Source organism: Cyprinus carpio, chromosome A6, assembly GCF_018340385.1.
Source record: "Cyprinus carpio isolate SPL01 chromosome A6, ASM1834038v1, whole genome shotgun sequence".
Taxonomy (NCBI): Eukaryota; Metazoa; Chordata; class Actinopteri; order Cypriniformes; family Cyprinidae; genus Cyprinus; species Cyprinus carpio.
The window spans coordinates 33,713,329-33,728,610 of record NC_056577.1 but is presented as its reverse complement, the minus strand read 5'-3'; the positions used below and the strand labels follow the sequence as shown (position 1 = coordinate 33,728,610).

General features: G+C 39.5%; 1 protein-coding gene across 8 annotated transcripts in view; it reads left to right on the top strand.

The window, feature by feature from the left end:
* The window catches only part of LOC109091691 (transcriptional enhancer factor TEF-5-like), a 32,034-nt gene that overhangs the window by 11,543 nt on the left and 5,209 nt on the right, over positions 1 to 15,282 (top strand). For 2 of the 8 annotated variants that reach the window (XM_042759144.1, XM_042759142.1), the window contains 9 exons: positions 1,161 to 1,412; positions 8,628 to 8,692; positions 8,829 to 8,891; positions 10,176 to 10,187; positions 12,335 to 12,463; positions 12,569 to 12,612; positions 12,696 to 12,752; positions 14,723 to 14,784; positions 14,922 to 15,058. In XM_042759144.1, coding sequence (XP_042615078.1) covers positions 1,289 to 1,412; positions 8,628 to 8,692; positions 8,829 to 8,891; positions 10,176 to 10,187; positions 12,335 to 12,463; positions 12,569 to 12,612; positions 12,696 to 12,752; positions 14,723 to 14,784; positions 14,922 to 15,058 — 693 coding nt within the window. In that variant the 5' untranslated portion in view covers positions 1,161 to 1,288. Of the gene's footprint in view, positions 1 to 1,160; positions 1,413 to 8,627; positions 8,693 to 8,828; positions 8,892 to 8,999; positions 9,063 to 10,175; positions 10,188 to 12,334; positions 12,464 to 12,568; positions 12,613 to 12,695; positions 12,753 to 14,722; positions 14,785 to 14,921; positions 15,059 to 15,282 lie in introns of all 8 variants that reach the window. The other 6 variants (XM_042759143.1, XM_042759146.1, XM_042759147.1 and 3 more) reach the window with 6 other exon arrangements.

Sequence of the window (15,282 nt, the reverse complement as noted above, 5' to 3'; positions counted from 1 at the left end):
TTCTTTGAAGTTTAAAGGCAGATTTTTAAACAAGGTGCTAATTCAATCCTGCTAAAAAATACATAAAAAATATAGCCTACAAATACTATCCAAATATAAAATGAATGTTTATTATTAGCAGACACACTGGGAATCACCTACAACACCCTAACATTGTGGAACCAAGTTTTTCCATGCTTGCTTACTTTAATTCTAGATCATAGTCTTTTATAACTCAATTTTGACTGTTTTGTATTATAATGCAGTGTAGCTCGTGCTTGAGGTTAAAGGTCTGCAGTGTGTGACCGATACAAACAAGTCTGTAAAGGATTTTGAGTTTATATTTGAGAAACAAATGCATAATTGTGCCAAATGTTGGTTCTACTGCAGCATTAGACATTCTGTAACTTCTGTGGAACATCCAGTGACTGCAGCCGTCCTGATTGCACGGGATGAACCGTGTTGCTCTTCACCTGGGAGGCAAATGCAATTTTGAAATGTATCGCTAATTGTCCTCTCTGCAGCATTACATCGCGCTGAAGTCTGAGGCCTGCTATGTCGAATAGTAATTAGGCCGCTCACATATTCCAACACTCTCCGCACCGTTGTTTTGCTCATTCTGTGTCATTGTGCTTCCAAGTCAAGCTTATTCTTTCAGTGTGCGTGTAACCAGAGCATTTGAATAACCCCAAAGGAAGGTCTCAATCGGCCGCATTTACCCAAGCTGCATTTTTTTTGTCAACATCAGCACAAAGTGAAATAAAAGAATGAAATATGTGGGCACACCAGTGACTCCCAGGACCCGATCCTCAGGAACAATACCATGTGAAAAAGAGGCAGCCTGAAAAACACTTAAGATCCCTTAACCATTTTCAGACATTTAGACGGCCACATTGGACCGCGCGCCCCCGACCACAAGCATTTTTGCAGGCTAGTCCTAATTATCTAATCCTTTTAAATGGAGCTTTATATAATGTCTAAAATTCATTTGTCATTTTGGAAGCTTTTGAGAAGAGGAAATGGTAATAAGAGTCACAGTTGCTGTTGTCTTCATCAGCCAGTGCCCAAAATTGTGGGTGCGTACGACTAAAGGGAGCTGTTTTGCAAGGGGATTTATTATGTCCACAATAAAGTAACGTTCTCTTTCTCTCTGCCTCTCTTTCCTTGTTTCTTTCTCGCAGAACTTGCGTAGCGTGGGGGCTCGTGGCAGGGCCCGGTAGGAGCCGGCACCATTGCGTCCAACAAGTGGAGTGCCAACGGCAGCCCGGAGCAGGGGCTGGAGGATGGGGGTGATGAGCTGGACAAGGCCATGGACGGAGACGCCGAGGGCGTGTGGAGCCCCGACATCGAGCAGAGCTTTCAGGAGGCACTGGCTATATATCCACCCTGCGGCCGCCGCAAGATCATCCTGTCGGACGAGGGCAAGATGTACGGTAAGTGAGCTTGCAGTGCGTTCATCTGCCGAAGGGGAAGTTGCAATACAGCGACATGCATAAAATCCACTTCCACTTTGCGATGAGTTCACATCAACAATCGACAAGCTACTATGCTGTTGGATGCTAGTGTTTGATCTTCATGCTGAATTTAAACTTTGTGGTCTCATTTAGGGCTGCAACTGTCATTTATTTCGTTAACTGGTTAATATGTACTCACTAATTTAATTTCCTGTCTTATTGTCATTGATGATAGCCTGTTATTCCACATCCGGCCCAACATTGTCCTTCAAATAACAGGCAAATTGAATCTGAATTTGAAAAAGTGTAAGAACATACTTGATTGTACTAATTGGTTGTTGCAGCCCCTTTTCATGTCGCCTCAAAATTGTAAATGCTCATTTAAAATGTGTTTTTGTTGTACTGGGTAGCCCAGTCATCATGACGTAGCTTTTAACTAACAAATTGATTTATTTGATATGAGGGAAGTAATTTTTGGCTTTAAAACTTCTGCCACCCAAACTGAATTTTGCAGGGACTTCACATTGTACTCCTCAGTTGAAGAAAATCTTAAAAACACACACGGTTCAACTGCTGAGATTGTATCGCTGCAGTCAGTTTTTGTGATGGAGGTGTTTTTGTGCATTCGATGGTTGCAAGACAAGTGTTTCTAGATAGAATTGCTTATGGGAGGGGTGGAAACTAAAAAGATAAGGGCGGGAGATAATGGGCTGATAGAGCCGAGTTGTTATATCTGACACGCTTTCATCCACATACACGATCCACTCGAGGATCCCTTTGTGCATACCATCGTATAAATCCATGCATGCGTATGCATTCATGAAGCGTCATAAAATGTCTCATGCTTGTACAACATCTGCTCTCTAACGTAATGTCGTATTTAGTCATGCTCAAATAGCCATTCACTAGCAGCCATCAATGGCTTTATATTATGATGTCGGTGTTCGGTTTTGTTCGATAAACGGAGATTCTTGTTTTCTAAAACACCCAAGTACCTTAAAAACACATAAACATGCATGTCTTAGCCAGCAGTTGTGTTTTTTTCAGAGCAAATAAAACAGGCCTACACTTGTCCCAGAGCACCTCTGTGGACTACAGGCCCGACAGAAGACAGGTTTCTCAGAAACATATCGCTTTTCTGTCTTTCTGTCGCTTCTCTGTTCCTGCTTGCTTGCTGCCCCCTCCTCTCTTTTTTGCGTTTGCCCTGAAACTGGTTGTATTTATCATCTCTGATCATTAGCAGATCTTTTTTTCCCAGCCTTGTGAGAGAGTTGTCGTTTATTTTCCTTCTGCCTCCCTCTCACCCAGTTGAAAAAGTGGCAAAACCAGCTCTGTTTGTCTTGCTCAATCAAGGTTTGTTCCCCCACAAGATCTCACTCCCCCTCCCGCCTCCATTTTCTTGTACTCCTTTTTTCTTCTTACTAGTTCTTCCTCCTAAACAAGGCAGGTCTGCCCCTGAGGCACAGCACTTTAATAACTCCAGGTGCAAAGTAGTATTTCCAGTGTAAAAGCGTTAAACTCTCATTAGACTGAACAACATGAGGATAAGAATTTGTGAATGCAAACTTTTTTTTTTACCAGACTTTTAATCTTGTTGCATTCCAAAATGTCTAATAATGTGATGCGTTCTCAATGTTGCACTTTAGAGGCCATTTGAATATGTTTTATATTTCTATTGTCAGTTTTCTGTCTTCAAAACAACAGATCAAAGATAATCTTGCTTTGCAAGTTGGCCAAACTAATAGATATCTACCTGAATAATGACTCAGACCTTTGAAGGTTACGTTATCGCCCCTATTAAGGATGTAGTTGACATGCCAAGAAAGCATGTTAAGTGGGACCATGCACTTGTGTAGAGTATATTTTTTAGTCTAAGGCTACAATTTTACAACAACAATGTAGTCAAAAACGGAAAAGTTTTTCCCTTGCTTTTTTAAAAAGTTTCACGTATACACAATGTTTTCAAAACGATTCTCGTTTACAAGCATACGCGAAGATGGCCAAAAACGCTGTATTACGTATGCCAGGCCAGTAGTTGGCGCTGTCAACTTGTTAGTAAACAGTACCTGTAGGGAAGTGACGATTATATGTTGTATATGATGCATCTCCGCTGTTGGATTTTAATAATGATGAAGTAAATCCACACTTAGCTGAAGAAGCGTTAGCAAACTCTTGAGCAGCAGTAACAGTACCATGTACTCTGCCATTGTTGTGTATGTTTGTTCACGCTTGCCTTTAAAATCGACACGTACTGCGCATATACATACCTAACACATACTACGCACACGCATGACGTCACTGTTTTCAAAGTTTTCCATTTTGGGTGTTTACACGGAAACGACAACTTTTGCATTTTCAAAAACTTGCACTTTGAAACCCGTTTTCAAAAATATGCGTTTTCAGTCCCCAAAACACTGTTGTCGTGTAAACGAACAGACAAAACGCATAAAAAGTTTCCCGTTTTTGGCTGAAAACTTTGTTGTGTAAATGGCTCCTAAAACTAATTGGAATTTATTGATTTACAGACTACACAACAGCTGTATCAAAGTTAGTGGGACACAACGAGCGAATCTGTTGCTGCAATTTGATAAATTGCAAAAATGACCAAATCCGGTTTAACTCTTGGCTTGAGCGATACGTCTCTTTTTCATTGCATTCATAATTTGCAGATGGACACTCCAGTTTGGCTGGATTGGGAGGGTCCAGGTGTTTGGCTTTGGTCCCCTCCTCCTCAAACTGTCTGCTCGCCTTTCTTCTCCTCAGAGAAACAGACAAGACAAAAACCCAAGTGCTGGTTTGAATTAGCAAGCCAAGCCTCAAGATACAAACCAGACTGGGAGAAAGCACAGCAGAAACTGACAGTAAGCGTCCTGAACACAGCCCAGTGTTGGTGAAGAAATGTTGAGGTTCTTTTAGGGTTGCGGTTGTCTTTTCCTTGAAGAACCCTATGTTAAACGCAACTGTTGTGTTCATATGCATTCTTCTTTCTTGTGCAGTGCTCTAAAAAGTTTTTTAATTCAACATGTTTAATTTAAGCTTGATCAATTCAGAAGATGTATATGCCATATCACGGACGTTCCTTGCTTTTATACAGGCTACTCTGGAAATTAATTTACAGAAACTGATAATAGCGTAGCTTCCACCTGCCTAAGGTTTAAGTCACTGCTGAGGCACTCTACTGATTCTAAATCAGTCAAATTCCCCTAGCTGCTGTTTCATAGAGCTCCAATGTGAGCTTTCTACTTAGACAGCATTTGTAGGTGTCATAGGCATGCTCCCAGTGCAGAAATATCTAACAGTAGCCAACAAAAAAATGTTTTTTGGCCATTATCGAGGGTAGTCCCAGAAAGCATTTCGACAAACCTTTCATAGACTTGTCCAATTCGGTAGGCCAGAGGTGCCAGTTCTGCTCCTGGAGGGCCACTATCCTGCAGAGTTTAGCTCCAGTTCTAATTAAACACACCTGAACCAACTAATGACTAGTCTTAAGGAATACTGGAAACTCCCAGTATTCTTCCAGTAAAGAGCAGGATTTGTCACCATTGCTCTCCCATTTGTCATTGTATAATTCTTAAGAGTGGTCGAATTTGGCTAAGGACGGCCTTTTGCCAAATCAGTGCTAGTGTGGATTGGAAATCTCGAGCGTGTCATTTGGGACAATCTATGAAATCTCTGAAATCGCTTTCAATATTTGTGTGCACTGCATATTTTTGGAACTTTAATAGAGGTTTTCCCTAGTTTAGCAACACACAAATATCAGTCTGTTAGAATCAACTGTGAGCATTAGTTGCATCTCTTGTAGACTCTATCCAAGGACCTTCTTTTATGTAGCATGCGTCAACAAAGCAGCTGACAGTTATAGAGCAATTCAATCCGTTTCATCCTGCCTTAGAAGGTGCGGCTGCCTGTGTTGGCTGTAGACAACAAGGCAGCACACTAGATCTGACAAGCAAGCCTCCAGAGTCTCTTCTTTAGGCTGGTATTACATCATCCAGGCTTTATCCTCCTCATGCAATAAATCTAAACATACTTACTGACTCACTATGAAGTCAGAAGGATGCTTCAAATGCGTGTTTCAGATGCCGTGACTGGCTGATAAGAAAATACTGGAATATTGACATTGTTGATAGGACATTGTTGGCATTTTCTGGAAGCTTATGCCTGTATCTGTCTTTTTTTCATTGAGGGATTCCCTTGAAACCATGCGGCCTTATGGTGGTATCCTTGATTCCGTTTTATATCAGTTGTCGTCCATGGTATGTTTGACTCAGGCCACAGGTTTAGTGTTTTTTTTTTTCCAGTGAAAGCTGGTTTTTTGAGATGATTTGACATGTTAAGTCACTGTGCCAATAAACTGAAATTCCACAAATTGGATTTATTAATAAATCAAGTTTAAAACAAATCCCAGCATGTCGTTGACACTCATTGCCATCTCCAGGAAAGCGAATGCTGACCTCATGGAGAGCCTGCTCTCTCCTGTGACTATAAACACCTTATCCATTTACATATAGTCATCTGCTACTGAAGGAGCCCCCTCACGAGGAGAATGACGACAGTGCTTATAATACCACCGCTGATGTGAGGCCTGGGGAACGCTGTCTGCTCTGGCCCTGTTAACACCGCCTGGATCGGGCCTGAAAAGCCTGCAGTGTAATGTGAAGTGCAGAACCGCCTCTTTTTTTTATTTTATTTTTTTATTACACCAACATTGTTGGGTGGAAAGTTGTTATGCTTTGAATGAATTTTTATTTTTTTCAACCCTCCAGCAGGAAATGGCTCCAAGAGGTTAACTTGAGTTTTGCACTTACCTTACATCTCCCAATAGCGGCTTGTTTCTCGTAAAAGTGACTGTTTCTTGTAATGGCGACTATACTGCAGAATTGTACCTTTATATTTTTTGGATCTCTCAGTGTGACATAATGAGACCCTGTTTACGTCTCAAGAAATAAATGAAGATTTGAGGTCACAGCTGTGAGATATACAGTTGTGTTCACAAGAAATGAAGTTGATAAGTGAACTAAGTTCTCTTGATCCACTGGAGAACACACACACCTGACATCTGTATATGTGGCATGCCAAATGTCAAGCCATTTCTCACAAAACTTCTGATGCTACCAGGCCTTCCCTCCCTCATGGCTCTGCACGGTTGATTTACAGCCCAGTTGAATGGCAGAAATGCCGTCTGTTTGGTTTCATAATTGTTACAGCTTCAAGATATTTTCCACCTGTGCTTCAACAGGAACAGAGGCTTGCAAAAATGCCCTGCACCCTGAGGATGGAGCCAAGTACCGTCCACTCTTCTGACCCAGCTTGAGTCTCGTTTCTGTTCAACAGCACGTTCTGGTAAACCATCTCAGCAGAGCATGAAAGGCGTTTGAAGGACAAGATAAGTTTGTGTTGATTGTGGTTTGGTTAGTGAATCACAGGCCATTCCTTGCACGAATTGATCCAGCAACCTTCCAGTGACCGGCTAAAGTTTTCAGGTGTTATTCCTGAACCGAAACACTCCTGCTTGAGCTTCCTTAACAAACCTAAGAGCAAAGGTTGAGAAGAAACTCGAAGAGGGAATTAGAGCTGGGAGGTGGGAATATGGGACACAGGGGGTCCGTGTTATTCTTTGCCTCCTGCCGGAACGGTTCGTGGCAGGTGTGGGTGACCGTTTGGTAAGACGGGATGTTCTTCAGCTGCCAGTTGTGGGCGGAAACAGCAAAGCTCTTTGTTTCTCTCTCTCTCTCCCCCTCACTTTTTCGGGCCGTTCTCTCGCTCTCTGAACGCATGCTCCAGGCTGTTGCCCTCATCAAATCAAGTTGTGTGGGGCAGATGTCACAGGAGCAGAGGAATGCGAGGAATGCGGAGGCTCGGAGAGAGAGCGAGGGAGAGAGAGGGTGTGTCTGGGGAAGGGTGTGCAGAAACCAAACTCAAATCAGTGCAGTGGTCTCTCTGCTGTGGAAGACCATTTCCGCCTCAGCGTGAAAAAAAAACAAAACAAAAAAAACTAACTAATTTTAACTTGCAGCTTTAATACTCTTAATTGCAACATTTTTTCTGAAAATTCTGTATATACAAGTTGTGACTTTATTTTTGACAGTGTGTCTTTAAATCTCGCTAATTATCTTTTAAACTTTATATCACAATTTTTTACTCTGAGGCAGATAAGGGCATTCATATTCTACTCAACAATGAACATGTTCATGGCTGCTAATCAATGTGCGGGAAATGTCGCTAGCTAAAATTGTTTGATAACAAACTTGAAGTTGTCTTCCTGAAGGGGGCGCCAAATGCCACATTTTTTTAGTTGTTGTTAAAAATTTTAATAACAATAATAACACTTATTATTATTATTATTATTATTATTATTATTATTATTATTATTATTATATATTTTAAATATTCATATGTAATACAATGAAAGTCTTCAAGCATTTCTCAATTAAATAGATATTAATTAGGAATATATTTTTTTATTATTTTTATTTATAGGCATTATTTATTTTATATGTAGGTAAATGGTCAGTATTTAAATAAATAGTTAATAAAAGTTAGTGTTTTTAAAGGCTGGGACACCAAAACACCAAGCTGACTTCGGACCAAAAAGCTGCGCTCGAACACACCGCACAGACTACAGCCGACGGCAAACTAACACGTGCATTCTGTGAATGCGTGAGAGGAATTAACTGTCTATATCAGCAGCTATTTGGAGAGTTTGACTCCTAACCCTAAGGTTGTGGGTTCGAGTCTCGGGCCGGCAATACCACAACTGAGGTGCCCTTGAGCAAGGCACCGAACCCCCAACTGCTCCCCTTATTTTTATTAATTACAATTATTAATTACAATTATTTTTCCAGTAAACAAAATGTAAACCTCCTTAAAACAATACATTTACTTTAGAAGAAATGAAGTCTTGTTTTCAGAGAAATTTAACACTTTGTTATTGTCATAACATGTTTTGTCAAGTTTATTTTTCTTTTAACATTTGAATACTGCTGCTGTGAAATATTAATAGGCATTGAATTGAAAATATGATGTCAAATCTAGTATATAAAGCCAAAAGCTTTACTTTATTAGTTTTTCTATGTGTGGTTTCAGTCTCATGAATTCTGCCAGTGTTGTTGAGAGATGCGTGCTTCTCTTGCATTGCTGTTGTCGCCACCTTTTGGTCACTGTGAAACTTACAGAAACTTTCTTTCTTCTCAGGCCGCAATGAGCTTATTGCCAGATACATCAAGCTGAGAACAGGCAAAACCCGCACAAGAAAACAGGTATTTAATGCACTTCAAATATATACTATTGATTGCACTAAATATTTGTTTGCATAACAACAACTTTAATTACAGTTTTCAGTTCAGTAGGTGAAATAAATGTGTATTTGTGTTAAACTATCTCAAAATTCTTCAGGTATCTAGTCACATACAGGTGTTAGCGCGGAAGAGGGTTCGAGAGTATCAAGCAGGTATAAAGGTAGGTTGGATACGCGGATCTTTTTCCTCTTTGGTTACGGCTTCTCTCTCTTTCTCCCCTCCTCCTTTTCTTTTTCTTTTCCTCCTCTTTGGCTTTTCTGTTCTGCAGGTTTCTAGCCATTTGCAGGTTCTTGCCCGGAGAAAATCTCGCGAGATACAGTCAAAGCTGAAGGTATGCGCTTTCCTGCGGGTGGGGCGGGGCTTAACAGCATTTGCCTTTGCACAAACCAATGAGAGATCGCTAGAAGTTCCAGTTATCTATTGGCTGAATGAAATCTCGAGGAATGAGTGCTTGCATCAATATTTGGTGCAAAAACAAAGTTGGAAATGCTACGGAAACCTGTGTCATGTAGCGTAGTGCTTTGTGTTTTGCGCTGCTGATTGTCGTAGAGGCTGTAGGTGCATGAATGTCTGAGATCTTTGCCTGTCTGCTTTCCTGAAGCTCACTGTTTCTTCAACCTTCCTTTCCTTGCATCCAGACTCCATTGTGTCACCAAGACTCAGTTTTGACTGGTGAACTCTGTCTGAGAAGCTGCTGGATGTCACAATACTGTCATGAGAATTAACAGTCGACCTGTATGGGTTTTTCAAATGCAGATTATTTTATGAGTCTGGCCGAGACTTAAACATATTTGCTGAAATTAAATTAAATCTTATTATTATCTGTTTGTGTGTGAATAGAGAGAGAATATGTTATGTAGTTGGTCTATGGTAAAAATCCTTTGTTTAAAGGATAACTTAAAAAAATTTAAATGTGTAAATTGTGTTTAAAGTTATTCTAATCAGGATTGCACAAAGTTAGAATAAAATACTGGACTATTTTTGTTTAATTTTAAAATGTTTTTGCCTTACACTGAGGATAAGTGGGTTAGATGCCAAAGATACATATATAGTAATGTTTGGCGCCCCCTGCCAATATATTCATGAACTACAAGACAGAAGTAAATTATTTTCAGAAATGCACATTCTTTTTATTTTTAGTGCTTATTAGCTATTTTTTGTTCAGGTATGTTATAAAAACAATGAACAAATGGACTTAAAGTATGTGGCACATTTTCTGCACAAAGTATGACAATTTCTGCCTGAAAAGTTGTTCATAGGCGCATCATTTTCTTAAACTTTTTCACACTTACAAGCAATTTTAAGGTCTAGAAAATAGTTTGATAAGCTCTAGAATAGAACTGACTAGTTAGCATACATCCAGAACTTTGCTGTCAGAGACAAAAGGTTTAGTAAAATTGCTCTCAGAATATTGTACTAATGGTCTTTCTTTCTTTTGATTCAGGCAATGAACTTGGTAAGTGTGGATTTGAATTGTGCGAATTATTGTTGACTTTTTATTTTTGCTTCGCTTTGCTTGGCTGTCCTGCACAGGTTCAGCTTACATCCAGCACTGCCATTATAAAGTCCTCTTCTCTGACCCTGCGGTGTGCATAGATTGCTCATAATTCTTGTCAATAATGTGCCTGGCCGTTTTGCTCTCTGAAGTTTCTATGTCGTCGCTCTGTTTTGTGATGTACTGCATATCATACAGGCTTTATAAATTCAAGAAACTTAATTGTGAAACAACGCCACTTATTGTGGTCTTGCTTCCGAGTAAGCTGCAAGTCTTTTTATTATCCACGTTCATTTATTGTGATGCAAAGTGACTTGCTACATGCTCAGCCTTTGGAAAACTGGAATGTCATGCCATACGTATAGTTAATTTCTGCTTTCATTTGTGGGGCATAATTTAATATCCTTGAAGAAGGAACTTGAAGAGTTTTGGTTAATGACTGGTGAACTTGAAGACAAAACTGGAATGTAGTTCAAAAACATGTGTTTGTTTGACATCCCTGGCCAGTATGTTGCTTTTGCTTTGCTGGCTGCCCAATAATCGATATCTTTCAGATACATGTATTGCTTTTGCCTTTTTCCTCTTCTTATTGGAACTGTAATCCAGAGACTCTTATTAAACATGATTTTGAAAGGCTTGAAGACAGTCTGCATGTTCAGTAACGCGTACATAATGATAATGTTCGCAAGGCAGCGGACTAGTTCATACAGAAATGAAAATCTGCTGAAAATGTTCTCACCCTCCAGCCATCCACAATGTAGATGAGTTTGTTTATTCATGGGAACAAATCTTGCATGACATCACTTGCTCACCAGTGGATGCTCTGCAGTGAATGGGTGCCATCAGAATGAGAGTCCAAACAGCTGATAAAAATATCACAATAATCCACAAGTAATGCACACCACTCCAGTCCATCAACTGATATCTTTTGAAGCAAACAGCTGCCTGTTTGTAAGAAACAAATCCTTCATTAAGGCGTTTTAACTTAAAACTGTTGTTTATGGTCAAAATATGAGTTCATAATCCATAATAACGCTTTCATCCCCTGTTGTCCTCTCACATCAATATAATCTGTATCAACATATTTGTTTAGAACTGTTTTGGTCTGTTTTTTTGTTGGAAATGGTTCTTGATCTGTGCATATTTTTCTCCTGATTCAGACAAGATGACTTTTTCACTGGAGAAAGCAATATTATGGATGGGACTCGTATTTCACCCCTAAGTGATGGTTTAAAGTTAAAACTTCTTAATGAAGGATCTGTTTCTTCCAAACACACAGCTTTTCACTTCACAAAACATTCATCTATGGACTGGAGTGGTGTGGATTACTTGTGGATTATTAAGATGTTTTTATCAGCTGTTTGAACTCTCATTCTGACGGTACCCATTCACTGCAGAGGATCCATTGCTGAGCAAGTGATGGAATGCTACATTTCTCCAAATCTGTTTTGATGAAGAAACAAACTCATCTGCATCTTGGCTGGACTGAGGAAGATAAAATTTTCAACAAATTCTCATTTGTGGGTGAACTTGCTTTAATGATATTTTCAGCCTTACTTATACTGCATGTTTAATTTTAATAGACTGCTTTTTATAGGCCTAGTTTTTTATACATGTATAGATATATAAATTTGAGTTTTAGTTTGAAAATATTACATTTTTAGAATGTTCAGAATTCTAAAATCTAACAGCAATGACATCATAATATTTGCATACTGATTGGTCTTCTTTCTGACATCTGTTTGTATGCTGTATTGTGTGTGTTGTTGTTTTTTTGCATCCATTAATCATCTAAAGCTGCCTTTATACTGCAGAGATGGTTTTGCAGCTCTGTATGCTGATGTTAATGCACAGCTGGAAGAAAGCAAGATTTGTGAAGCCTAAAACATCAATTTACCTATAACAAGTTTCCTTTGTTGTCTTGCACACACTGTAAATGTGAATCTAATTCTCTTTGTGATTCATATGGTGATCTCTGATCTCCTATTATTTCCCCTTCTTGCTTTATCATAAATCAGTAGGCTGCTTTGCATGAAATAAAATTAACAATGATTTTGTCTGCATTGTCTTCGGGATTATTCTGCTCACCTGTGTCTCCATCTCCTCAGGATCAAGCGTCCAAAGACCAGGCCCTCCAGAAAATGGCAGCACTTTCCTCTGCTCAGATCGTGTCCCCTAGTCTAATCAAAAGTCCTCTTCCGCCTCTTCCACAGTCCCCCTACCCCCCGTCTGCACGGGTACGATTTTGATAGTTGTATTTAACCTGGAAGTAACCTTTTAGACAAATTATAGAGCGATTTGAATTTGTTTTTTTTTTTTTCACTGCTGTTTTTTTTTTCCAGTTCTGGCCGACCCCCATCCCAGGCCAACCCGGACCCTCTGAGGAGTGAGTAACTCATAAATTCATACGTGTTGCTCTGTGTGTTTGTGTATCTGGCACGTTTAATGGATCACGTTTTTATGTATCAGGCTGGTTCTTAGGCACAATCCAGGAAGAAGTCCTGGGCTTGGCCGCACCAGCTACGCGTAAGTTCCCTCCACAGAGCTTGAACTGATCTTTCGAGATCAGTTAGAGTTAACATTGATTCCCTGCTTCGGATGGGAATCTGGTTCAGATTCCACTGACAGTAGTATAATAGGTCCAACCGTTTCAATGACTTATTTGACTGATTCAAACTAGTATATCTTGCGTTTGAGTATTTCAGTAAACAAAAAAATATTTTTAATAGTTTTAGTTCACAATAACAACGTTGGTTTGATGTGAAAAAAATCATCAACTCGTGAAAATGGTGCATCTGTTTATTGTCTGTATGCAAGATTACTATGCACTTGGAAAATATAGAAATATTTATATATAATTATATAACAATACATGATAACATACTACTAAATAATAATACAAGAATAATTTCAGGAAACTTCCTGTGCCTGGAAAAGTCATGGAAATTAATAAAATCATGAAGTAATGAAAAACTCATCCATTTCTATTAATTAAAATGTCCTCGTTATGCTTGGCTCTAAATTATTTGATTATACATTTCTCTGTGCAATGTTATTGAATGGTCTAGTAATTACAAACAACTAAGAAAGTCATGGAAATCCATCGGTGGTTAAAAGTAGTGGAACTCTTATTATTCTGTGGCGGCCCATCTTTTTTTCATCACATTCGGTTCAGATTTGAAGCTCACGGTTTGGCTAAAACTTGGTTGGATTTTATTGCAGATTCAGTAGCGGTGCAGGAAATCCCATTAGAGACCGATTTTAGTATGCTGCTCTGTCTGGGTTCTGCTTTTTACTCCCATCATTATTCACAGGCAGCCTGCTAAACTAATTCCTCTCTACATCGTGGGCTCTGTGGGCTCCGCGGGCTCCGCTTCTGTTGAGATCTCTTGAGCGCGTGTGTTATCAGACGCACATGACTGTTGTGATGTTACACTCCCTCTCTGAAGTAGGTGAACTTACGCTTAGCTGAAACGGCCAAAACAAACAGCTGTGGGATAATTGAAGTGTCAAGGTGTGAAATATGCCACCTTTAAAGCAAAAACAATAACAAAGGGTTCCCACGGTCATGGACAACTGGAAGATACCAGGAAATTTGTGTTTTGTAGGACTGGAATGTAAAGCGATAGTTCACCTAAAAATGAAAATCCGTCATTATTCACTCACTCACGAATGAGTTCCTTTCTTCTGCAACAAAGAAGACATTTTGAACAATGCTGGTAACAAAACAGTTGAACGGTTATAGAAAAAAATACTATGGAAGTCAATGGCTACCATCAACTGTTTCGTAACCAACATTCTTCGAAATATCTTCTTTTGTGTCCGGCAGAAGAAAGAAGGGATGCACCGATATATCGGCCTATAATCACTATCAACCTATAAAAGCAGTTAGTTGATATTGGCTTATTGTTTAAAAATATGAAATATTATACAGTCAGCTAGTCATTATCACAAAATAAACCCCAGACATGGTGATCAGGACCTGAATGTGAAGCGGAGGAGTCTTGATTTTGGCGATAATGACTGGTTATTGTCCACTGTACTGTGTATTTCACAAGATATATTAATTTCAAAAATAAATTTTGATTTCAGTTTCAGGGTATATATTTGAAAATCTTGACCATTAATATAGTGAATGTACAATTTTCTTAGTTATCCTCTGCTCCAGAATATTAATTCAATTAATAATCAGCTGGATATTGCTCTCGTCTGTATTGTTTTAAGACTTGTTTACAAGCCATACTGATGTTTGATTTGTGAGTGAATCATTTTTTTGGACTCGTTGACAGTTGAACTGGTTCACAAATCAGTCTCTTTGATTCATTTACAAATTAGTTTCATCAAAATTATTTTTAACAATCCTTATCTAGTAGTCGCAAATGATTGGAAATGGTCATAAAGTGTGGGAACCCTGATAAGGTGATGTTTAACCCAAGTCAATAATCTTTCATGTGCAAAATAACTTTGATTCTAACAAATCCTGAACGCTTTTTCAGCATCAAGCCATTTGCACAAACTCCTTACCCAAATCTATCAGGACCTGTTCAACCACCCTTATGTAAGTATACTAGTGCACTAGTCCATTTCAAGCACAGTCCCCCCAACGCCCCCCCTCCCCCACACAACACACACTTCCATTTCTAATGTTAATGTACCTGGTTGAGTCTTAACTGGCGCCCCCTTGTGTCTGTGCAGCATATGAGCCCCTGGCCCCTCCTCTCCCGCCGGTTGCCACTGCAGTGCCCGTGTGGCAGGATCGCACCATTGCCTCCTCTAAACTGCGTCTTCTGGAGTACTCTGCGTTCATGGAGCTCACGCAGGACCAGGATTCTGTGAGTAGACAGCAAATATGCTTCACTAGAGAGCTGAGGGAAGAGTGATGTGGGTTAGGCTGAGTAAAGTGCAGCACTGTGTACTTGTACATAAATGCTGCTTCACACAAAATCCGTCTCCAATTTAACATGTATTTGGGAACTCGTCATGCGCCAACTAGTTCCCAAACTTGTGATGAGAAGCACATAAAAAACAGCTGTTGTCGACAAAAGAGAATTTTCTA